The 23,738-nt window shown below is 38.1% G+C and overlaps 5 protein-coding genes across 10 annotated transcripts; 3 read left to right on the top strand and 2 right to left on the bottom strand.

Moving 5' to 3' along the window:
- The first annotated feature begins 522 nt into the window (after positions 1–522).
- LOC122038931 (protein IQ-DOMAIN 2-like) lies at positions 523–4,012 on the top strand. 6 transcript variants are annotated; one of them, XM_042598906.1, is made up of 7 exons: positions 523–816; positions 901–951; positions 1,496–1,616; positions 1,715–1,948; positions 2,561–2,782; positions 2,890–3,009; positions 3,101–4,012. In XM_042598906.1, exons 3-7 carry the CDS (start codon positions 1,542–1,544, stop codon positions 3,752–3,754), a joined length of 1,305 nt encoding a protein of 434 aa, XP_042454840.1. In that variant the 5' UTR covers positions 523–816; positions 901–951; positions 1,496–1,541; the 3' UTR covers positions 3,755–4,012. The 6 variants fall into 6 exon arrangements, with proteins under 6 accessions (XP_042454840.1, XP_042454841.1, XP_042454839.1 ...); XM_042598907.1 differs by lacking the exon at positions 901–951; XM_042598905.1 differs by having other exon boundaries at positions 523–951.
- A 1,165-nt stretch (positions 4,013–5,177) lies between these two features.
- Positions 5,178–7,503, top strand: LOC122038930 (protein transport protein Sec61 subunit beta-like). Its single transcript, XM_042598904.1, has one exon. It carries the CDS (start codon positions 5,279–5,281, stop codon positions 5,597–5,599), a length of 321 nt encoding a protein of 106 aa, XP_042454838.1. The 5' UTR covers positions 5,178–5,278; the 3' UTR covers positions 5,600–7,503.
- Positions 7,504–10,446: 2,943 nt separating this feature from the next.
- Positions 10,447–13,337, top strand: LOC122038928 (probable ubiquitin-conjugating enzyme E2 C). The gene is made up of 6 exons (XM_042598901.1): positions 10,447–10,725; positions 10,834–10,861; positions 12,131–12,358; positions 12,438–12,501; positions 12,572–12,631; positions 12,939–13,337. Exons 1-6 carry the CDS (start codon positions 10,613–10,615, stop codon positions 12,974–12,976), a joined length of 531 nt encoding a protein of 176 aa, XP_042454835.1. The 5' UTR covers positions 10,447–10,612; the 3' UTR covers positions 12,977–13,337.
- A 1,011-nt stretch (positions 13,338–14,348) lies between these two features.
- Positions 14,349–16,645, bottom strand: LOC122038929 (uncharacterized protein At4g08330, chloroplastic-like). The gene is made up of 5 exons (XM_042598903.1): positions 16,503–16,645; positions 16,273–16,338; positions 16,114–16,174; positions 15,051–15,587; positions 14,349–14,925 (listed from the first exon to the last, which is right to left on the bottom strand). Exons 4-5 carry the CDS (start codon positions 15,110–15,112, stop codon positions 14,523–14,525), a joined length of 465 nt encoding a protein of 154 aa, XP_042454837.1. The 5' UTR covers positions 15,113–15,587; positions 16,114–16,174; positions 16,273–16,338; positions 16,503–16,645; the 3' UTR covers positions 14,349–14,522.
- Positions 16,646–16,715: 70 nt separating this feature from the next.
- LOC122038927 lies at positions 16,716–20,356 on the bottom strand. Its single transcript, XM_042598900.1, has 4 exons — positions 20,272–20,356; positions 20,022–20,188; positions 17,937–18,279; positions 16,716–17,010 (listed from the first exon to the last, which is right to left on the bottom strand). The coding sequence occupies exons 2-4, from the start codon at positions 20,186–20,188 to the stop codon at positions 16,945–16,947; spliced, it is 576 nt and encodes a 191-aa protein (XP_042454834.1). The 5' UTR covers positions 20,272–20,356; the 3' UTR covers positions 16,716–16,944.
- Between the last annotated feature and the right edge of the window lie 3,382 nt (positions 20,357–23,738).

The following is a 23,738-nucleotide window of genomic DNA, read 5'->3' as shown; positions in this document are numbered from 1 at the left end:
TTAAATTTCACTTCCATATTTTTCACATTATACCCTAGAATAACTGTAAATTAATTTATAATTAAATTAAGTTATTTTTTAAAATAATTGAAAATCAATACAAATGATTATAATTATTTCAATTCTCAAATATGTGAATGGTATAAATTAGTTTGTCTTAATGATTAATATGCTATGTGATGAAATAACTACAAATTTATTTATCAAATATAATTAAATTAATATACATATATATTATATTATGCCCCTGTAATTCTCTTAAATATGAGAAAGGTATTAATTTAGAATTTTAGACTGAAAAAAATTGTAAAGGTGTATTATTTGGTTTAAAAAAAATCATACTTGAGGAGGGCCTTTTGGTAAAAACGAATTATTAATGGCGAATTTTAATAAAATGTCTTTGTTTTTCTGAAGCGCACCACGTCACGTTGACCCGGATTATTACCTGAGACGTGATCCCACCTCCATGTCTCCACGGAGGCGGCCCAAATCCGTTGCCCCATCTGCCGAGAATCAACGAAACTACGAAAGGAAGAAACCGATCAAGCGAACGAGGAACGGAATGCCATCGGCCGCAACGCAATCGAAGTGGATAACTCGGGGGACCGAGGGAGAAGAAAAGGACGGCGGAGGCAGGGCCCCAACTTTTCCGCCAAAGTGGGACCCGGCGGACAGTGAGGGGGCGTGGCGATGGTAGTCGCGAGGGAAGCGGTCTCCTGTACGTCATTCCCGTCGCCGATGCGAGATCTGACCCTTTGGGAGGGCTCCGATTTCTTCCTCTCGTCCGATGGGCGGTGGAAAAGGAAGTGGAACGAGGTAAAAAGGATTATCTAAGGTCGTTGCCGTGATTCTGTGTCCAATCCTCACCTCTTCTTTACCTTTGGCGTCATTCTGGAAAAGAAAGCGAGGACCTTTGTTGCTTCTGCCTCCCATTTCGCAAGGACTACCAGGGTAATGATAGCAAGCTTCTCACTTTGCTGCTGCCAATACGATTCCCTTTTGCTTTTTGCCTCCCACTTCTGCTGCTTCAAAGTCGTTCTTTTTGAGTTGTTGATCTCTTACTCCGCAGCTGTAAGAGAAATTTGTAGGCTTACCCTCCTCGAGGTTTTCAGAACCTTGTCGTTCATCATTTGCTATTTTCAATACTTGTTTCAGCTTTCCTCAGAGTTGATCTTTTGTATTAAAAATGTTTTTTTTGGTCACAGGCGTGTCCTTGAAACTGTAAACTGGAAAACACATATTTGGCTTCATCTTTGTTCCTTCTGTTTTGCTTTTGTTCCAGACCATGTCAAAATTTCTTAGATACTCGACTTTATCTCAAACCTTTTACCTCTATAGAAAGGATAATTACCGCAACTAGGAAAAGCAAAAGTTTTCTTTTCATATGGATGCTCTTCGTCTAGTCTTTGGGTTTACGGTAGGACATGGGAGTTTGGGTTTATTCTTGCTTCTTCTTCTTCTTTTTCTGCTTAGTTTTTTGTGGTTCCTTTCACAGGAGGATTTAACAAGGAACAAAGTTGTGTAAGAGGAAGAAGGTGGAGATGGGGAGAAAAGGAAAGTGGTTTGGAGCTGTCAAGAAAACCTTCACCCCCCACTGCTGTCAAGGAAATCCAAAGGCGAGTCTTGATAATTCAGTAGCTTCAGACTGACTTCCCTCAAAAACATAGTGGAAACCACTGCTGTGAGTGTTGTTCAACCTTTGCTTCTTGCTCAGGTTCAGGAGTCCAAGCTGATAGAGAAAGGGGACGAACAGAGGAAGCATGCCGACTCATCAGCACTTGCCAGTGCTGCTGATGCTGAAGCTGAAGCTGCAGCTGCAGCTATCACCGCTCAGGCTGCAGCAGAGGTCGCTGTCTCTCACCTTGCCACTTCTGCAACTAGGCACATAGGTGAATCAAGAGAAGAGATTGCAGCCGTCAAGATCCAGACTGCTTACCGAGGATATCAGGTATAGTTTACACCTTCATTTATTTTTCTGCTTTCCTTTTTATTGCTCTCAGTTTCTCCGTAGACATCTAGCATTTGTATGGTCAAAACAATTCTTGCTCAAAAAAATGCTTAAGCTCTGTTAATTGTCTTATCAACATTTGCCAATGCCCTCGTCTGAGTATGTTGTATCATCTAGGTTAATTTTAGTACAGTTTCGATACAAAATCTTACTCATCAAATTGTTGGCAAAACAACTTGATGGCTAAAATTTGTCAATTCTGCATTTTTTAGGGTTTGCACCCATATTTAAATGTATCGGTATCATTTAGGCCAGCACAATTTTGATAGTAAATGTTATTTATCAAGCTCTTTGCTGAAACAACTTGATGGATGGATCAAGATGTTTTGATGCAATGGGCATCATAAGCAAACGCTGTAATTTGTGCAAATAAACAAAGACAATACACCTTGCAACTTTTGCTTCGGAGGCTTAAATTCTCACATTCATGTAATAGTTTCTGAATAAACGGAGTCCTTGTGTTACTGTACTCTTTATCTCGGCATTTCTTCTATTGGTTGGTCTTATGTTGCCTATGGTTGATTGTATCATTTTCTTGAAAATTTTGCTAAGGCAAGAAGAAAATTGAGAACTTTGAGGGGACTGGTTAGGTTGAAGAGAATGCTTGATGGAAATGCTGTCAAATCTCAAACTACCAACACATTGAAATGCATGCAAACGTTGGCTCGACTGCAGACGGTCATACATTCAAGGCGGGTGAGAATGATTGAGGAAAACCAGGCTCTTCAGAGGCATCTGCAACGCAAGCACGGAAAGGAACTAGAGAATGTAAAGGTGTGCATCTTGTAACGATTTGAAGAAGAACTGCTATCTTAATTTGATACTGAAGATTTTTGAACCACATGACTTCAATTGAGTTTTGGCATCTTTTTCCATGACAGATTAGCGAGCAATGGGAGGTAAGTCTTCAGTCCAAAGAGAAATTCGAAGCGAACCTCTTGAATAAACAGGATGCTGCCATCAGAAGAGAACGAGCACTAGCTTATGCATTTACACATCAGGTGATGCATATTGCTGCTACTTTCTTTTGGCATTAGCATTGTGGACTATTTTGAAACTTGCCATTGTTATTGTTCCCTTTTTGCTTCTCAGTCAAGGAGCACTTCCAGATCCATAGTTCCAACATTCACTGACCCAAGCAATCCACAATGGGGTTGGAGCTGGTTGGAACGCCTGACGGCCACAAAGCCATGGGAGAAACAAAGCACAAAGGAAACTAAGGATCATGCTTCCATGAAGAGCAATAGCTGCACACCATCTGCAGCTTGGAAATCAAGGCGGCAGCAATCACCTACAGTAGTGTACTCCAGGACACCATCCGCCATGAGCAGAAAGAAATCAGAGAGCCCGAGAGGTCGTCGGGGCTCCATCGATTGTGACTCCAGGAGCACGTTCAGTGTCCAATCCGAACGACCAAGGAGGCGTAGCATTGCAGGATCATCAATCAGAGATGATGAAAGCCTAGTGAGCTCATTCACCCATCCCAACTACATGGCATCTACGGTGTCGTCTAGAGCCAAATCGCGGTCTCCCAGCCCAGCGTGCAATAAGGTTCAAACTCCTGAGAAGGGATGGGCTCGCACGGCTAAGAGACACCTCTCCTTTTCGTCAGTCGACTACAACAGCAGCACGTATGCTGCAAACGCTAGGCGCCTCTCAGGGCCTCCAGATGTAGGCATTTCACCGTTGAAGGATGAAGCTGCCGCTGGCGAAGAACAAGTAACAACCAGTATGAGCATGAACTAGCAATCAAAGAGGCAGTTGGCGATGTGCTTGAATAAAACTTAGCTACGAATTTTGTGTGGTTTGTGAGTTGTTTGTTGTGGCTTGTTTGCTGCGTTTGTGTGTTTGTTTGTTTATGTTTGTGGAGTGTGCTTGATCTTTGCGTCTCTTTCATAGCTAACCTTCCATGACCCTCAAGAGAATAAAAACAAGAAACGTTGTTAATTTAAATCTTTCCCCTAACAGCCATTTAGTCTTGCTAAAATTCTTTTATTAATTAAATCATGTGTTTTTTTTGTTGTTGATGATTTTAAGTATTAAAAGATTATTAAAATATTTTAATAATTTAAGTGTTTTAGAGAATAATAAAGATTTTTGAAGAATGAAGTGCACCGCTGGATCGGACCTGCGAAACATACCCAGAAAGATCAAAGATTGTTCGAGGGAACTACTGAATCTTAAATGTCAATAATGTTGGTGCAGCGGAGGCCGATAAAAGGGGATAAATTATTTGTGAAATTAAATTATATCCTCCTAAATTTTTCAACTAAAAAATACAGCAATAATAATAAAATTAAAACAGAAATAAAAGAGGAGACAGAAGTTTAACTTGGTTACAACCAAGACGGTTGTTAATCCAAGGCAGTCGAAGATCGCACTAGCAGAGTCTCCTTCACTGTAGGCGGAGAAGTCTTTTTACACACTTAGAATGCTCACTAGTTGCTAGGAATTGATTACAGAGTTTAGTTCTGAATTGATACCTATTTTCTAGCTCCAGCGTTCTTTATATAGCTCTTGGAAAGTCTATCCCGAGGGTCCAAGGCACCTCCAATAAGATTCAAGGTGCCTCCAACTCGGTGAGTGGATAGAATTCTATCCTGTGGTCGAACAATCATTTTGACCAGCTTAGAGGCGCCTCCAACAGTATTGAAGACGCCTCCATTGTTGAAGGTGCCTCCAAGGTGGAGGACTGCGTAAGCGCCTCCAGCACTTCTTTTAAGGCGCCTACAGCTCGTTCTTTAGCTCATTTTGACTTTGTTTCAGCCTCCGAAGCTCCGATAACTTGGGTGATTACGGTCAACCGGAATAAGGCTCACTCGAACCCAATTCCCGGCCTTTTCCTCGAGCAGCCTTCCTCCCCGGTTTAACGTCCCTCGAACGCTGCGCACGTTCTTCTCGCCCATCAATGTACTCTTCCACAGCTCTCTCGTCCTTTCGACGCACCGAGCCCGTCGGCTCCCTTCCCGTGTCGTCCTTCTCGCTAGCTGAGTCTTCCGCTCAACTTTCTGCACTCCTAAACTCCTGCACACTCAGACACAGAGATCAAACATAAGACAGAACCTAATTAACTTGGTTAATCACATCAAAATAATCATAGAGTTCAACAAATAAATTACTAGGTATAAATTTGTGTAAACTATTTGGTAACTAGATGTTTCATAATGTTGTGTGGATATTTTGTCTCATGCTGAAGAAGAAACGAAAAGTATATGAGAAAAAAGAGTTAATCGTTGCTTTCTTCGTCGATCCATCGTCGATTCGAGGAGGATGGCTAGAGGAAGCTCGCAGTCGCAGGCGACTTCGTCGGCGGGTGGTGCAGGACGGCCGACGACGGTTGGCCCGCGGGGGACACCAGCGGCTGCTGCCGGGATGCGGAGGCGGAGACTCGGCAGCGGGGGCGGGGGCGGCTCGGCTGGGGGGTTCGGCGGTGGTGGGAGCAACATGTTGCGCTTCTACACCGACGATGCGCCTGGGCTCAAGATGACTCCCACGGTCGTCCTGGCCATTAGCCTCTGCTTCATCGGCTTCGTCACCGCCCTCCACGTCTTCGGTAAGCTTTACCGCTTCCGATCCGCCGGCGTCTCTTGATCCATCATTGCTCGATCTAGGGAAGAAAGCTGGAAACGGGAAGATCAAGTAAAATTTCACGATCTCTCTCTCTCTCTCTTTTTTTTTTTTTTTTTTAACATGCTGTAATCGTTCTTTTGTTTCTTCTCTGATCGATCAAGTATGCTGTTGCTTTGAAATTAGGGTTTGAAGGCAGAGTAATTTGCAGAAATTCTAGGATAAGAATCTTGTACCCTTTAATCTTTCTTGCACTAGCACTTCTCTAATCAGTTCTTTATTCCTCGCAATTATTGAACTGAATCCAGTTTTACCACTCGATTTAAATGCCAATAACTCCTCCTTTTATTGGTTATGTTTGTTCTTCGATTATTTGGTGAAATTATGAAGGTTCCCAACGAAATGTTGCGCCTTGAATTGTTTGCCAAGCTATTTTTTTAGCTCAAACTATATGCTGAAACTTCATTCTACTTTTAAGATCAATTGATGCCATTGTTCATAAATTTGCTTTCTCATTCATAGGCTCTGAGCCAATTATCATATTCAATATGTATGATCAAACAATTGATAGAGGAATTATCAATTATTAGTGGTTTTTAAAATGGATGGTACGTAGGAAAAATGGATGAGGTTTAAGCTTACTGTCATTCTTGTCTACCTCAGAGGATGGAAAGTAATTGACATCGATGCAATAGGAATGCATAGATTATGGGTGAATGTAATTATAGGTTTGAATAATCAAATGACTTCATTTGTGAGAGAAAATTAGTAGTGTGGTTGAAGATCTATGAGAAACTGACATCTGTTGTTGTAATTCTTCATATATACAAATTTCATTGTTTCCATTTTCATTCAATTTGGAAAGTTATACAGTTTTCATTTTCATCTCCATTCTTGGTGTTTCCTCTCAAGTAAGCATCCGAAAGAAAATCTTATCAATAGTTTTCCACCCACTCCTTTCCATCTTTTCCCTTTTCATTTTTAACTCTTTTCAACGGTATTGCTGATTAGCTTCTTAGGAATTAGGATGCAACTAAAACAATTGAGTGCTTGAATGAAATTAGAGAGTTGCAATTAATTTAATACTACTAATATTCAACTGTTCAACATGTTCGACGTATACAAATACGTCACTCAACGTGTTCGACGTATAATTGTTATCTGTTGTAATTCGTCATATCGACAAATTTAACCGTTTCCATTTCGTTCAATTTGGAAAGTTATACAGTTTTCAATCTCATCTCCATCATTTTTCTTCTCAAGTAAGCATCAGAAAGAAAATCTCATCAATAGTTTTCAACCCACTCCTTTCCATCTTTTCCCTTTTCTGTCAAAGCAAACCAACCCTTGATATCTCTTCCTAAATTGTGATAATCCTATAAAAGTATGAGTTTTTTATTTCTCTAACCTTTCGAAGGTGCTAATTAGCTTAGTACCTTTTGCAATTTTTTATGTTTGTTCATAATAAATGACTGCACTGTTATATGGAAACTCATGTATAGACCAAACCTTTTGTTGGTTATATATCTAAATGTCCTCGAGTCATATGCTCAGTTACTAGCCTTATCAACCTTTGGACAAGATCAAGTGTGCCTTAACCTTGCCACACTCCAACAAATGGGTATCGATGCCTTGATTATTTGCATGCTGTTCATGGTATGTTGTGGCCTGTACCATTTTACATCAGATGATGTAAATATTCTGAAATTATCTTCTTCCATAGAACAGAGATAGCTAATCACACATCCTTGAGGATTTCATGTTGCTATTCATGCCACATTACCGACAATAACTCTATGATTGTTAACTAATACCTAATTCTTAATTGGAACTTCCTAATTATACTTAACGATACTCAGTTGTTGATTAAACTTGGGGAACCTTTTTCACTTGTCAATTAAAAGATTGTGCGTATGGTATTACTGTTATATAGTGAGAAAAAACATTTCACCTTTATTAATGATCTTCTTATCTAGATATCACTTTATTTTACTTTCCTCAACAGCATAGGCAGTCTGAATTAGCTAGATTTTAATATTCACCAGATGTTTGTGATAACACACAGCTTGGAAAGATGTTACAGTCAAATAACACGATTCAATGTTGGGAGGAAATATCTACTGAGAGAAAAAATGACAATGCCAATGAATTTAGGAATGGGGGAGCAATATATAAGTGTTAGAAGTTTTACTTAGGTAACATGAATTTGGGATGACTGGTCCAGTTTCACGGAAGTTTCCCATCGGTTGTCAGGATAAATCGGTAAACTCTCACGGTTAGCGCGCGCTCGATTTAGAGAAAAAACCATATAAATGCGGATATCTTGGTGATAATTTGGCCCCTTCTACTCAACCTTGGGGTATAAATGTCAGAAGTTCTGTTTGAGTTTAAAGATGGCAATTAAGTTTTATTTTGTCGGTTTCAACAAGGCTTGGTTATCTTTTTATTATTCATGATGATTCATTCACTGAAGATTTAAATGGGTAGAATATGTCAAATGGGATTGATCCGGTTGTAAGGACGGAGAATCGCATGAGCAGGGTCAACAACATGTGGAAGTCAAAGGTCGAGTATCAACTTTAAGGGTCGTCCGAGCGGAATACCAGATCTCCCAGTCGGACGGAATACAGCCCGATCAAGGGTCGGGTTTTCGACGCTCAAGGCCAAGGAATTCTCGTGCCGAGCGGTAGGGCCGCTCGGCTGAGGTGGGGGTTATAAGGCACAACTGAGGTCGTGCATGCCCGGGCGCTGGAAGCGCCGAGCGGCAGAGCCGCCCTGCCCGAGAACAGACGAGAGACGCAAACGGACGAATAGGACAGCTGGTAACATCATCCTCGAGACGCCTGTCGCCGACAACCAGCATGGTTGGCGGTCGGACCGGACAGAGTATCGTACGGCGAAAGTTTTTAGCGTCATGCCAGGAATATGCTCGGACAATGGCGAAATGAGGTCAGACATGCTTTTCTGACACACTCGTTTGAGGTATGTTTGGGGAAGCGTGCATACATCGAGAAACGTGTCCGCGGCTCCCCGGGAGCCTATATAAGGATCCCAAGCTTCGACGGAGGTATGCAATCTTGAGTACTGTAGCCACAGTAGTGTTACTTTGTTTCTTCCTCTTCTCTTCGCTGCCTGACTTGAGCGTCGGAGGGCCGTCGCCGGGAATCTCTTCCCGGCTCGGCTTCTTTGCAGGTTCGCCGGAGATCCACATCACCAGTCGAAGACAGTGGAGAGCGTCACGCCCCCAGTGTCCATCGACTCAGCGTTCGGACATGATCAGGGATTATAAACTAGAGTAAATTTAATGAGATTTTATTTCTTTCGTGATGAAAACCATCTAGCTTTGGCCCCTGAGAGATGCAGAAAGTTAAAAGTGTTTCTGCACTGAAAAACTTCAAAGCATGGCAGATGAAAAATATATCCTTGGAAGAATGACCAAGTAAAACGGTATGAAGGTCATTTTCTTCAACTGTATTGCTGATTAGCTTCTTAGGAATTAGGATGAAACTAAAACAATTGAGTGCTTAAATGAAATTAGAGAGTTGCAATTAATTCAATACTACTAATATTAGACAGCGTCCAACTCCACAAATATTAAAATAAAATAAAAAAACTTCAATGAATATTAAAATTACGAAAAAATAGATCGAGATGAGTTAAATATATTTAATTTTATATTTATTGATTTAGATCGAAAGGTATATGTTTAATTAATTTAAATTTTATGGGTAAATAAAATGCTCAAAAAATATATATATAAGATCCAGTTGGCCGACACTATCTTTCTGTTTTCTCAATTATTTCCATCTTGTCAAACATGCAGCAGATGAATTATTATCATAAGACTTGTCAAGTAGTTCAAGTAATATTATTATTTTAAACCGTCTTTTCTATGCGTTAAAAGATATCTTTAAAATGCAATATTATTCCTTTTCTTTTCTAAACATAAATAAATCAATTGATAGTTTATGATGGTAATTAGGGGAGTAAATTGAATCAAGTCGAATAGGTTGAAAAATTTAAGACGGACTCAAAATAGCTATATTCGAGTTCAAACTTTGATTCTTCAAAAATTTTTAAATTATTCATAAATTATTTGAATTGTTGTTCCAAATAAGTATTTAAAAGATTTAAAATTTATTTATTTAATATATATTTAATTTATATTAATAAAATATTAAATTTTGTGAGCAGCTCGTGAGATTTCAAATAATATAATTTGGACTCGAGTTCAGTTGGACAAAATTTGAATATGTTCAAATTTAATTCGAATTCAATAAATTTAAATACTAAATGAATATTTTTCAAGTCGGTTTAAAATGTTTACGAGCCGATTCAATTCATTTGCGGCTCTAGGTAAGATATTGTGTTTCTTAGTTAAAAAACAAAAACAGAAGATAAAATCAGATTTAGAGCATCCTACAACAATCGATTATTAAATTTCTCTATCTAAATTTGGCATTTATGCACGCTTTGGGCAATAATTAAATCAATTCATTAAATAATCATGAATAATTTATAAAGCATAATTATTTACAAACTTCTGCAAGGTAAAATTATAATTCTTATTTTTTAAATTTAAGTCACTCATTCAAGGAGTATAATATCATATATATTTATAGTATTATTTTTTTTTATTTTTATAATTTAAAATATTAATTAATAGTAATTATGCTATTTATGATTTTTTTTACTAAGCAAACCAAATTCACAAGATAGGTGTGCCTCGATTTCTGAACTGTGGGGGAATCCTCCTTCCTTTCCGCGTAAGTAAACAATCTCAAGTGAAAAGATATGGTAGGACGACGCCCACGTGGCGGTTCGGCCGACCGGGCTTAACACCGAAGAAACCTATTACCGGCCGACCAGGCCTAACAATCCCCCCTCCCTCTCTCTCTTTAATCTTTATCGCTCTCTTTCTCGAAACTCGATCGACGACGCGGTTTCGAGGTCGGAGATTGGTTCTCGTTGGATCCACCGATCGATCGCCATCTCTCTCGGCTGAACGTGGACAAGGCAACAGCGAGGGAGGTCGAGATGGAGGTGCGGAACGTGGACAACTCATCGCCGGCCGCGACGTCGCCGGCGGCCTCAGCTAAGCAGCCGAAGCCCCCGTCCAATCCTGTCGACACAGCCCCCGTCTCCCGGAGGTACAATCCGTCCTCCTTTCTTCCAAATTTCTGCCTCCTATTTGCTTTATTTTGGATCGCTCTGTGATTTGGTTGGATTGGGGATCCGCGTTTCTCGTTGTCTTGCAGGCTTCAAAAGGAGTTGATGGCTTTGATGGTGCGTTTCTTCTCTTACCCCGCTTTTGTCTAGGTCTAATGATTTCCGTGGGGCTTTTGCTCATTTTATTTGGAATTAAGCAAAATAGCGTTAAATCTTACAAGTCGCTGCTTGTTTCATTTGGATTTTTGTTCGTCATGGGTAATCAAGATTTCTATGCATTTATTTGTGATACTATTGATAGATTGAGAATTATTCTTTGGTAGTTACTTGTGAATTTTGCGATCAGTTTCCTCATGAATTAGGGGAATCGTCTACTCCTTCTGTGCGCAATCAAGTTAATTATCCATTACTCCATAATAGGTGGTTGTGTGCGAACAACAGTATTCTGTTGGGATTTGGGAATTCTTGTTGTCGTCTTTGTATATGCAAGAGTTGGCATATATCACCCCTTTGAATTCCCTATACATACAGAAAGATTACATGTCGTTTTCCATATACAAGTTATGCTATTCATGGAGAGAATTTGAAATGATATTTTGACTTTGAGATTGGTAATTTTTGAGGGGAAAATAAAAGACATTTTTATGAATCAATTTGGTTTCTTGTCATGAGATGCTATCGGTTCAACAATAATGATTTGTAAATGTTTTTTATCGAATTAAAAAGAATTTATAATTGATTCCCTAAAGAATATTGTGTTTAATTTTACAGAATAGATGTATATCTATTTATGACACTAATAATATAATAGGTGTAGACAATAATGTCACGATCAATGGTTGATCTTTTGGAGTGTGATAAATGGCTTTCCTAGCATTGTAGGTATAGATCAATGTCAACTCATTAAGTGGCTAGAGGGTGGCAGATTTGCTATATGCTGCAATGTCAACTCATTAAGTTATCTTTGTGCATGGTTATCATATGAAATAACAAAACAAATCATATTCAATGAGAGAAAACAACACAATTTAACCCGAATGAGAATGTTGTCATGTGGAGTTACTAGTATGGATAAAAAATTGTTTAGAGCGATTAGGTGTAGCGTTAATAAATAATAGAATTGGAGAAAATTGATTCAGATGGTGTGAGCTTGTTTAGTAATTTCTATAGTTAGAACTTAGAAGTGTTAAATCAAATTAGATTAAGGAAAAAAAAAGTGCTCTAAATTTCTTTTTCAATATTTAATCATTTGGATGAAAAGTTATTTCTTTTATTACATTTGAAAGTCATTGAACACATTTTTGCATTCTTGGTTGGCCCCACCGATAAGATCATTGTTTGCAACTTTTGTTTTTCCCATTTTTCTCTGTGTTTGATGATCCACAGATGAGTGGAGATACTGGAGTATCAGCCTTTCCAGAAGGTGAAAATATCTTCTCTTGGATAGGTACAATTGAGGGAAGCAAAGGGACTCCTTATGAAGGTCTGACATACAAACTTTCACTGAAGTTCCCGTTGGACTATCCATTTAAGCCACCACTAGTTAAGTTTGAAACTCCATGCTTCCATCCAAATATTGACCAATGTGGCAACATCTGTTTAGACATCCTTCAGGTACTCTACTTCTTGGTTTGATCACGTTATTGCATTACTATGTACTATTATTCATGTTATTCCCTATTCTCCAATCTAGGACATGTGGTCTTCGGCTTACGATTGCAGAACAATCTTATTATCTATCCAGAGCTTGTTAGGAGGTAATTTGATATATCTTACGCTATGTACTAAATAATGCTACTTATCTTTTACTTGACTGGTTTGTCACAGAACCCAATAACGAAAGCCCTCTCAATAGCTACGCTGCAACACTGTGGAACAATCAAGAAGGTATCATGTTCTCTCCATGACTAAATTTTGAGTTTGACATGACTAATTAGTGAGTGAGTTTGTTCACATAAGTAGGTTATGACAGTTTATCCATGTTTTTATGGGTTTGAAACAAGCACACTAATCTGAATTTTTTGTGGGTAAACAATTTTATATCAATTTTTCCTTAGGAAAGTAATGCTCCCCTTGTTTATGACGTGAACTTCAGTAGATTTCCTATTTCTTACACCTATTATCAATGGAATTCTGAGTTTCTTCCGCAGTAGTAACACTTTTGGCCCTTTTGTTGGATCGTCATCTATCACAGATTACAGGAAAATGATCCATAAGCAGTATGTGAGTTGACATATTTGACTGCCAAATGCCGACTCCATAAAAAAATGCATCATTTGCCGTCTCGCGGTATGCCATCCAATCCAATCCTCTGCCTTTTCGTTGATCTGTCTGTAAAATTTAGTTCACCTGAATTTGGTTATTACAACATGGGAGAAACCGAAGCATATTTGCCGGACTCCCTGTTACTCACGCCTGATAATCCTAAGGACAAGGAAATCTTACTACATTACACGGTCGGAGTAGTTGGAGTTTATGATGTTGTGCACATTAAGTCAGATACTAATGGTCATATGCTTGATTCTGGTTTCCATGACACTTTGCATTAGTTGCTTGAGATACATGTGTATTAAAGGAAGAAGATTACTTTTAATTTCTCTTGATCCTCTTACTCAATATGATTTCTTTCTTTTTGAATTTCTCTATGATTCTTTTGCTATATATTTATGATAATATGACATCATTGATGAATTTTCTATTTGTGTTATTTATTATTATCTCATGGTATTATGTTTATGAAAAGATGACTCGTATGTTATTACAAAATATACGATCGGATATGCTATTGAAGAGCTTTTGAGTACCTTGAAAATTTAGGACAATTTGGATATTTGCTTTATTTGAATTCTGATAATATCTCATGTCAACTCGGATAACATATCTCATCTCGTCAGATTCAAGAATTCTAAACCAATTTTTTTATTGTAATTTTTCTGAGGATAGATCAAATTTGGTTTTCAAACGATCATCTTAGATCATGATCTGCATACCACTTCTCTGTGTCAAAAAGGGAAAAATATCATAGTGGCGGCCGTGCTTTTTTTTTTAAAGGGTAAATCATGGGATTTCGTTTAGTAACACTATGTAGGGAGAGATGAGGCAACACCAAAATGTAAAAACATGAAGTTACCCTTTTTCAAATCTATATGAATTGAATATTACTTTTACGGATTGACAAAATAATTGCTCCTAATAAATTTGTGATCAACGGGGAGGTCTATCCTAGAAAGGCCACAATTTCACTTTATTGTCTTGTCTATATGAACTGAATATTGTGGTGCCGAATCGTTATATATATATATATATATATATAAACGAACGAACATGAATGCTTTAGAATGACGTATACCCCAAGCTTGAGACTCGAAATATATTAATATGAAACAATCATCAATAGATATTTGATGACATGAATGCTTTGGAGCAACAAATCTATGATTTCGATGTAAGAAAAAAAAATCAGAACAAATTACTTTTCTATTTGTTATTTTAAAGCACTCTCTAGTCTTTTAGAATAATCTTAGAAAAGCAGCGATATAAAAGCATAGAAATAAATATAGAATATAATTACAAACTATTCATTCGTTTTTTTTTCCTTTCCATATTTATCAAAATAGGTGAAATTTTTATTATTACTTGTGAACAAATTATATGATTTCTTACACTACTAAGAACATAAATTAACACTAGCAAAAACGAACGGCCGAAACGTTTGAATATACATCTTTCAAGACTACTTACTTAGACAAAGAGAGCCTTTATGGAACATCCTCCTCCGTCAAGAGAAGAAAGCAGCACCTGCGTCGTCGTCGGAGGGCTGCAAGGTGCCGATCCGGATCTTGTAGCGCCGGAAACTCCCGGAAGTGTTCTCCGCGTCATTGCTCTCCGACGAGGATCCGCCCGAGGGCGACGAAACGGCATCGGAGCCGTTGTCGTAGGTGCCGATGAGATGGCCGCACCCGCGGCAGAGCAGGCGGGTCCGGCGGCGGCGAAGGCCCCAGGACCGGGGCGAGCGGAAGAAGGGCAGGCAGAGGAGCTCGTCGGCATGGGTGAACCGGCTCTCGTCGATGGCGGCGAAGGAGACGACGCCCTTCCTGATGGACTTCCCGTATTCTGCGCCGATGTTAGCGGTGTCGCGATCCGACGAGCTCAGGTTCAACGCGTAGCCGCAGTGGCCGCAGCTGCCGAGAACAGAACCCACGTCATCAAATCCCTAAAATAATAATAAAAAAGAATCTGGGAACGGAGAATACAATCTCGATCAATCCTTTGAGGATAAATCGAGTGAGAGATCGGGATTGGTCACCAGTAGAGTACGTCCCTCCGGGAGGAGGAGGAGGTGAGGCGGCCTCTGTGGTGGGGAACCATCGGATTCCGGTGCAGAGCGGAGAGGAGGTGGAGGGAGGCGGTGGCAGCGGCGGAGACTGCAGCGTTTGATGGTCGCCGACCCGCCGTATGAGTGAGGCGATGTCTCGGTGCAATTAATTAGCAAGGAACTTTTCAATTTACCTCTCAAAATTTATATTTTATAAATACCCTTCTAGTTTGAGACTCAAGAAAACATTCACGTTTTTGTACTTTTGCTACTTACCTCCTAATCACTAATAAAATACCCTTGCCGTGTGATCTTTTCGTTAAGTCTATTGACAGAGTTTACAAAAAGTGATTTTTCAAAATAATTTTTGAACGGTCGAGAGTATTTTGAACGTAAAATAAATTTCGAAGGGGTTAAATGAAATTTTCCTCGATGAACGGCGTACCTGTAGACTATCTCAACCGTCAATCAACATCAACGCTGGAGATTTGATCGGGACTTGATCCTCTGACCTTTTATTTCGGTAATCTGAGTGTTTGGATACGTCAATTAGACAAATAAATAGCAATTTAAGTAAAATAATATTTCTATTCTGTCGGACATTGCGCAAGAGAGAAATCAAATAAAACATCTTCTTTCTCCATCAGAAACAATATCATTCATTAATCTGATGGAATTAAAGTTATTAATTTATTTAAAATTGGTAAGTGGATTGATCAAACAAGATGAATACTTAGGTGACGAGGCTGCATTAATAGATAGGTCGAGTCGACTGAGTCGAACATATCAAAGAATTGGACGACTGACAGGTCAAAAGGACAAGTAGGATTGCGAACAAAGGTACGAGAAGACAAGCATGGAAGAAGAAGATTATGTGCCCATGGCATGGTGAAATCATTATGCTGGATGCAAAGCATAAACCAAGTTCCTTTCTAAAGGGGGAAAATCAAAGTAAAAGTAAAGCATAGTATCAAGAAGGATTTTGTGTTCTCAAGATGGGTTAAAGTAAACAGTTTGACGAACTAGATCAAATATGAAGTGAAGATAGTCTCACCTTTGCAGGATAGAGCCAAAGCAATAACAGAAAAGCTCCACGAATCAGATGTCAGTCCAGCCTACAGAATTGGATGAGCTTCAATTGGTGAGTCAAAGAGAGGTGACTCGAGGCATACTGGGTTCTAGATCTAATATGAAGTGAAGATAGTGTTGTTACCTTTTCAGGATAGATCAGATGAGATTCAAGTGGCGAGTCAGAAGGGTTGCGTCTGACCTTCAGAACCTGCAATAGGCAAAAAAAGGATGCAAGTTTAATGAGCATCGGAACACTACATGAATGATTAAAATAGAATCCAAGAATTTCTTTGTTTCTAATGATGAGAGATGGTAGCCAACCTAATGACATGAAGGGTTCTAAATGGATCTAATTAAGAAGCTATTACTCACCAACATTAATGATCACAAGCTGCATCTTTCCCGGAAAGCATAACCAGCTGTCAGCTTTTCAAAGGTTGAGCTTTAATGAATTATTAGCCAAAAAAAAAGTTAGGCAAGGAATTAAAAAGAACATTAGGAGCAGCTTGAGTTTTAAAAACACAATCCTTCTGGTGAGTCCAAGCAGCACCATACAAACACATGATGCTAAAAACTTCATCATCATGCTAAAAACACAAAAGTTGCATTTTCCCCAGTCAGTGTGCATGCACTGCCAGCATGAACACAAAGCATACAACAGAATCAAGAATACAACTACCAGCATCCAGTGTAATCTGAGCATTTATTTGAACCGACACATGATTAAGTTGGCAAGTTAAAGATTCCTTCATACATATAAGCAACACACATAATGGGACTTAGTAGTACTCCATGGAAAAAAACTCTTCAATCTTCAATCTTCAATCTCCAATACCACGTTATCGTTCATCCTAAAATCATATGGTGTGTGATCCACAACCTGCATAAAGCCATCTTTCATCATCAAGAAATAAGCAAGACAAGGTTGGCAATGCCTCTTAACTGATTAGCAAAAAAGGAAGACCAACTTCTCAACTTGCATCGCTAATCCTAAAGCAAAAAAAGCAAAGAAACTTAAAAACCTTGGAATTTATTGGCAAGATTATGGGAACATGGCATATTTTTCATGCCAGTGCACAAAGATTATCTACAGTTAAATGAAGCGCACTAATTCAAGGCAATGGGCAACTAGCCATGAGGCAACTATTCCTAAAATATCAAAATTCACAATTCCTAACAGGAAGCATTTCATCATATAAAATCTATGTTGTTTTGCTTCTTGTGTTATTTTTCTTAAGAATTTGAATGTCAAACTAATAACATCTATGAAATTGGAATAAACGATCAGGTATCTGAGATAGTTTTGAAGACAAATATGATAATTTTGGTACCAGATAAGAATCTAATGGATTGAGATATTTTATGTACTTTGATATAATTTCAGATCTTAAACATACTTGAAAAACCTAAATCTGTAGCCTTGAAGGCTAAAAAGAATGTGCTAAGATATGCACTTGCTTCTCCAGTACATCAACAGTAGTTGTCTTCCCTCCTTTAATAGGTCCACTGAAAGTCTAAACTAATATTTATTTTGTTCTGATAGAAAGAATTTCATTTCCATCTCTGATAAACTACAAACTGGAGATGGATCGATAGGAAATGAGGAATTATGATCGCACAAACAGAGAGAAACACAGCATAAGAAGCACTTTTCACCATTGCAAAAGAAAACCTTCTATCCTTGTAGTAAGAATTGAACTAAACAAACAAAGAAAATATCAAGAAATTATCAAAATATAAGAATCTTCAGAATAGCTAATCGCACCATTTCATAAAACTTCAGTACAACCAAATACAGATACTCACATTTGTGTCACTTAGCTCAAGATTGTAAAAGTCCATTGACTTCTTCTTGAACAAGGGCCCTGCGTGCCATGTCCCAACATTAAGTTTCACAAATTTAGAACCAGAAAATCGGAAAACACAAACTTCATTAGGATTAGGGGGAATGTAGTAATGTCCACAGCAAGCCTTAATAGGTTTTCTTCCATCCTCATTTCCAATTTCACTTTCCTTCAGTACAGATGGCTTAGCAACACCTAGATACCACTCGTCACCACCAATTGAGCCAAGACACTGTGTGACGCTTGCATGATGAGTGATGGAAGGAAATTTAAGAGGTTGATCTTCTAGTTTCATGATGTATAACCTGTTACATTTAAGTTATCAATTTTAGTCAAATGAAAAAGAAAAGGGAGGAACAGTATGAAGATATTACTTTGAGTGGCTGGAAGATTGCTGATGTGTGATACCAATTATTTTCAGATAGATACAAAAGTAGTGTCAAGAAATAGAGCTTAAATTAAGTAATTCTCCCACTACCTCTAGTTGAGATCAACATAATCATACTGGTAGTGCATAAAATAGAGTTAGGTATAAAGGCAAGTGTGTTCTTGTACACATTAAAAATTTGAATCAAAACTCAAAGACAACAATATGGTATTAAACATAACATTTACAGGCTACTATTACTTTGATATTTAAGAAAAAGATAGTTTTATTCTTCAAAAACATGACTTAGCTTTATTCTCCCATCTTCACAATATTTTTTTTCTATACTATTATTACAAAATTACAAACTTAATGTACGTACAGGCACTAGTTTGTAACCAATATTAACCATCACTGCCAAGATCTTAAGACCTTTTTGTGTGCCGTTGTTAGGTTAACCAAATCACTGTTAACAGGCTTGATGAACTTTAGTTTTTTTTCCTCCTTTACATGATAATGCACTTCAGAATCATCATGATCTCCAGAACCTTGTCATAAGTTTTCTTTGATTTAGGTTAACACAAAATGATCACATGTCAAATATCCAGCTCAAGTCCATTGATGTACATTGAGGGTCTAGCCTGAGATTATACATAGCCAACTAGGTCCTTTAACACCAAATCACCTACTAAACACAATATATAGATGTTTTAAGTAGTCAGTCACATTTATGACAACACTCACAACTTCATCCATTGGGTAAGCATGATATTTCTTAAGCCAAAGCCTCAGTTACATGCTAGCAAATCAAATTCACTAATGTCAATCATCTTATGCCTGTTAGGAAACCACTCAATAAATGCATTTGAATCTCCGCCAATGGTATAGATCTGGACCTTAATATATTTAAATCATATCCCCTAGATGATTCATAGATCTAGATCTGCATTCATAAAGTTAATACATACCTTGACTCTCCACGAGTTGGAGGTTTTTGTTCAGCCATACAGCGAGTGCAAAGGACTCAAAATTGGCCCCTTTTCCTGATTGAGAATTGTATTGTGGATTTGTCTGCCTCATTATATTAACCAGATCCTCCCTCAACACAAGGTTGATAATTTGTGAACAAAAGCATCGAATGGATGAACATGATTCCTGAATAGCTGCTAGAGTTATAGGTGCATGGATTACAACTCATAGGATGTTCTCTATGAAGGGGCATAGACAGAGAAATAAAAACAGTTAAACAACAATAATTAGAATCTACTGGGTAGATTTTTTATTTCCTCCCTGAGTAGCAGAAATTGGACTGGATATGTAAGGTATCATAGTATTAAAAGAACTAGCAACCTGTTCATAAATTAGTTTAGAGGACAAAAGACATCAGAGAACCCTTATTTATGTCGGTATGAGGCTATCACGGAACATAGCCTGGGTTTTCAAATTTATTTTCTCAAGCTAATCCACTTATCTTCGTTTTCCTGTATTGTATGCCGGATCCAAAGAATGAACTTCTTGATCCGAAACTACAGTTATCAGCTGGTCACGTCAAACAATCATTCAAGGCTTCAAACTTCCATAAAAAATGTAAAAAATCAGAAAAATAAAAATCCACGGAAACAACCAGAAACGATCATCCAGCAGAAACTTTTAGCTCAAACAGCTATAAATCGGACGTACCTAGGAATGCCGCGATGGAGCTCCAACTGCGCGTCCTGAGGGCCGAATCTATCCTTATCGGATGAAGCGGGGATAACCTGGCCGAAGGGGGCGAAGTTCTCCGGAGTCGCCTCGACGGGCTTCAGCGTGATGATCGTGGGCGAAGACGGCGATAAAGTAGAATGCATCTGGAAGCCCATAAATCAGAATGATTTGCACAGATCGAACCGCATGAAACAAATCAAACCTCACAAGAGGAAAGCAATGAGACCTTCGATCTCTTGGAGCAGGAGCACAAGGAGGAGCGGAGGCTGAAGCGAGTGATGGGAGACGAGGAGATCCAAAAGCCAGCATTTATAGACAAAATAAATTATTTACTTCATTTTTTATTATTATTACTTGGTGTTGCGCGTGCTAGCACGTGGTATCCCATGCTGATATTTTTAATTTTTAAACATAAAATTTATACAATATCCGTACGAGATTTAATTAAATTAATAAAAATAATAAAATACTATTAACATTATATAATTTGTAAGAGTATAATCATTTGAGTAGTGTTAAATAGTCAAAATTTGATGAATAAATATATATATATATATATATATTAATAATATTATATTTATATATTAATTATATATATATATATATATATATATATATATATATATATATATATATATTATAATTATAGGTACTGGCATACAAATCACGACAATATTTCTATCACCAAGGGAAATTAATTTACCTGATCAACATCAGAATCTTCAAGACCAGCAGTAGTAAGGTCATTATGCGCTTTGTCTGCTCTATCATCATCATAATAATTGAAGGTATCTGTCAGCTCGGATAACATATCTCATCTCGTCAAATTCAAGAAACCTAAACAACTTTTTTTTTTTAATTTTTCTAAGGATAGATCGAATTTGGTTTTCAAACGAACATATTAGATCATGATATGCATGCCTCTTCTCTGTGGCACATAGGAAAATTGTCATCTTGACGGTCCTTCGAGACAAGGCCTCGTATTTTTGAAAAAAGAAAAAGTAGTATTCATTTTTTTTTTAATAATCTTCTCAGTCGCTCTGAATTTTAAAAATTTGGATCTTGATTATACTCTATTTCAACTCTTGCCCAAAATTGATCCTTTTTTTGGTTGATTCTTATGATTGGATTTTGAGAAATATGAAGATAAACATGACATAAATGTTTATCTTCTTCAACTGAGTAGGATGATGAACGAGAATTCGAACTCATTTTTTTCAAGAGTAAAAGTGCATTGTGATGACCATGTCTAGTATGCCATTATATAGGAAAAAATTATGTGCATTGTATAAGATTTGTGTGTGCATTGTGATGTCCCGTCACCTGCAAAAATAATAGTGTTGTGTGTGCATTGTGATGTCCCATCTTCTGAAATAATTATAATAGTGTGTGTGCATTGTGATGTCCCGTCATCTGCAAAAATAATAGTGTTGTGTGTTCATTGTAATGTCCCATCTCCTGAAATAATTATCATGGCGTGTGCATTGTGATGTCCCGTCGCCTGCAAAAATAATAATGTTGTGTGTGCATTGCGATGTCCCATCTCCTGAAATAATAATAATAGTGTGTGCATTGTGATGTCCCTTCATCTGCAAAAATAATAATGTTGTGTATGCATTGTGATGTCTCATCTCCTAAAAAAATAATAGTGTTGTGTGTTCATTGTAATGTCCCATCTTCTGAAATAATTATAATAGTGTGTGCATTGTGATGCCCGTCATCTGCAAAAATAATAGTGTTGTGTGTTCATTGTAATGTCTCATCTCCTGAAATAATTATCATGATGTGTGCATTGTGATGTCCCGTCGCCTGCAAAAATAATAATGTTGTGTGTGCATTGTGATGTCTCATCTCCTGAAATAATAATAATGATGTGCGCATTGTGATGTCCCTTTATCTGCAAAAATAATAATGTTGTGTGTGCATTGTGATGTCCCATCTCTTAAAAAAATAATAGTGTTGTGTGTTCATTGTAATGTCCAATCTTCTGAAATAATTATAATAGTGTGTGTATTGTGATGTCCCATCACCTGCAAAAATAATAGTATTGTGTATACATTATAAATACATACCATAACTGAAAACAATTCAATCACATTCTTCATCTCAAAAAATGAGTGCTAGATATGAAGGTACATCAAATTTATCATCCTCAAGCTCTGAAGATGATGATATATTTGAAGCACACAGAAGACTTATCACTCAAGCGATCTACCGAAACAATCAAGTCATTTTGAAACATCTGAGTGAAGAAAGCAACAAAGGCAAACATCAAGGATCTATTCCTGGTCACATAGTGATCAATCGTAATAGAGAAGTTGCTGATCATAATCTATTCAATGACTACTTTGCCGAAAATCCTACATATAATGTTGCAATGTTTCAAAGAAGATTCCGGATGGGAAGAATTTATTTATGCGTATTTTTAACGAGATTAGTAATCATGATAATTATTTTGTGTAGAAAAGAAACGGAGTTGGAAAACTTGGTTTGTCAGGTTTACAAAAAATGGCAGCTGCATTTCGAATATTGACATATGGTGTACCGGCAGACGCTACTGATGAGTACATCAAAATAGGAGAATCAACTGCCATAGAAATGTAGGTGCAGCGGAGGCCGGCAAGAGGGGAGGGGGGGGGGGGGGGAATTGTTGCAAACAAAAATTAACTATACCCTCCTCGGATTTCAATTCAGAAAAGCAATAGTAAAATAAAACAAGCAAGAAAATAGAAATTAAGTAGTAGACAGGATTTAATCTCGTTACAACCAAGGAGGTTATTAATCCAAGACAGTAGAAAAAGCTCAGTAGAAAAATCTCCTTTGCTGAAGGCGGAGAAGCCTTTTACACTTTGGAAGCTTAGAACTATTGCTAGGAAAGAGTACACAGTTGATTGCTTGAGTTGTTGTGACTTTTCTAGCTCCAGGGGCCTTTATATAGGTCATGGAAATCTTATCCCGAGAGTCCAAGGCGCCTCCAACAAGGTTCAAGGCGCCTCCAGCTCGGTCAGCAGATAAAACTTTATCCGCAGCGCAAACGGTCAAACTGACTTGGCTCAAGGCGCCTTAAACAAGCCTTTCAAGGCGCCTTGAATATGTTTAAGGCGCCTTCAAGGTTCCTGATACAGTAATTTCAGCTACAGTAATTTCAGCCTCTTTTGATTTCTTTTCTTCTTCGCTTTGGCTTCTGAAGCTCCGTTCTTTTGGGTGATTATGGCCAACCGAAATAGGGCTCACCCGAACCCAATTCCCAGCCTTCTCCTCGAGCAGGCTTCCATCCGACTTCTCGTCCCTCGAACGCCGCGCATGTTCTTCTCGCTCCACCGGAGTACTCTTCCGCAGCTCTCTCGTCCATCGGACGCACCGAGCCCGTCGGCTCCCTTCCCGTGCCGTCCTTCTCGCTAGCTGCGTCTTCCGCTTGACTTCCTGCGATCCTAAGCTCCTACACACTCAGACACAGGGATCAAACACAAAGCAGGACCTAACCAACTTGGTTGATCACATCAAAACTATCACGGGGTCCAACAATCTCCCCCTTTTTGATGTGCATCAATCCAAGTTCAAGTTAAGGTAAATATAGACACAAAAAGTAATTTTAAAGAAAAAATTACCAAACTAGCATATTAAGCATAAGTTTGCAATAAATAAAATTGCAACACAGTTTTAAAAAAATATATAATTTTTAATTTTTAATTT

This window comes from Zingiber officinale, chromosome 1A (genome assembly GCF_018446385.1).
Source record: "Zingiber officinale cultivar Zhangliang chromosome 1A, Zo_v1.1, whole genome shotgun sequence".
Classification (NCBI taxonomy): domain Eukaryota; kingdom Viridiplantae; phylum Streptophyta; class Magnoliopsida; order Zingiberales; family Zingiberaceae; genus Zingiber; species Zingiber officinale.
This window is presented reverse-complemented; position numbering and strand designations above follow the sequence as displayed.

Coding starts and splice junctions, on each gene's coding strand:
- LOC122038931 (XM_042598907.1), top strand. CDS start 1,542: ATGGGGAGAAAAGGAAAGTGGTTTGGAGCTGTCAAGAAAACCTTCACC. Junction 1,617..1,714: donor GCTGTCAAGGAAATCCAAAG/GCGAGTCTTGAT, acceptor CTTCTTGCTCAG/GTTCAGGAGTCCAAGCTGAT. Junction 3,010..3,100: donor CTTATGCATTTACACATCAG/GTGATGCATATT, acceptor TTTGCTTCTCAG/TCAAGGAGCACTTCCAGATC.
- LOC122038930 (XM_042598904.1), top strand. CDS start 5,279: ATGGCTAGAGGAAGCTCGCAGTCGCAGGCGACTTCGTCGGCGGGTGGT.
- LOC122038928 (XM_042598901.1), top strand. CDS start 10,613: ATGGAGGTGCGGAACGTGGACAACTCATCGCCGGCCGCGACGTCGCCG. Junction 10,862..12,130: donor AGGAGTTGATGGCTTTGATG/GTGCGTTTCTTC, acceptor GATGATCCACAG/ATGAGTGGAGATACTGGAGT. Junction 12,359..12,437: donor TCTGTTTAGACATCCTTCAG/GTACTCTACTTC, acceptor TCTCCAATCTAG/GACATGTGGTCTTCGGCTTA.
- LOC122038929 (XM_042598903.1), bottom strand. CDS start 15,112: ATGGTTCCCCACCACAGAGGCCGCCTCACCTCCTCCTCCTCCCGGAGG. Junction 14,926..15,050: donor CGGAGGGACGTACTCTACTG/GTGACCAATCCC, acceptor TGTTCTCGGCAG/CTGCGGCCACTGCGGCTACG.
- LOC122038927 (XM_042598900.1), bottom strand. CDS start 20,188: ATGCATTCTACTTTATCGCCGTCTTCGCCCACGATCATCACGCTGAAG. Junction 18,280..20,021: donor CTCCATCGCGGCATTCCTAG/GTACGTCCGATT, acceptor TAAATGTAACAG/GTTATACATCATGAAACTAG. Junction 17,011..17,936: donor TTGAGCTAAGTGACACAAAT/GTGAGTATCTGT, acceptor GGCTTTATGCAG/GTTGTGGATCACACACCATA.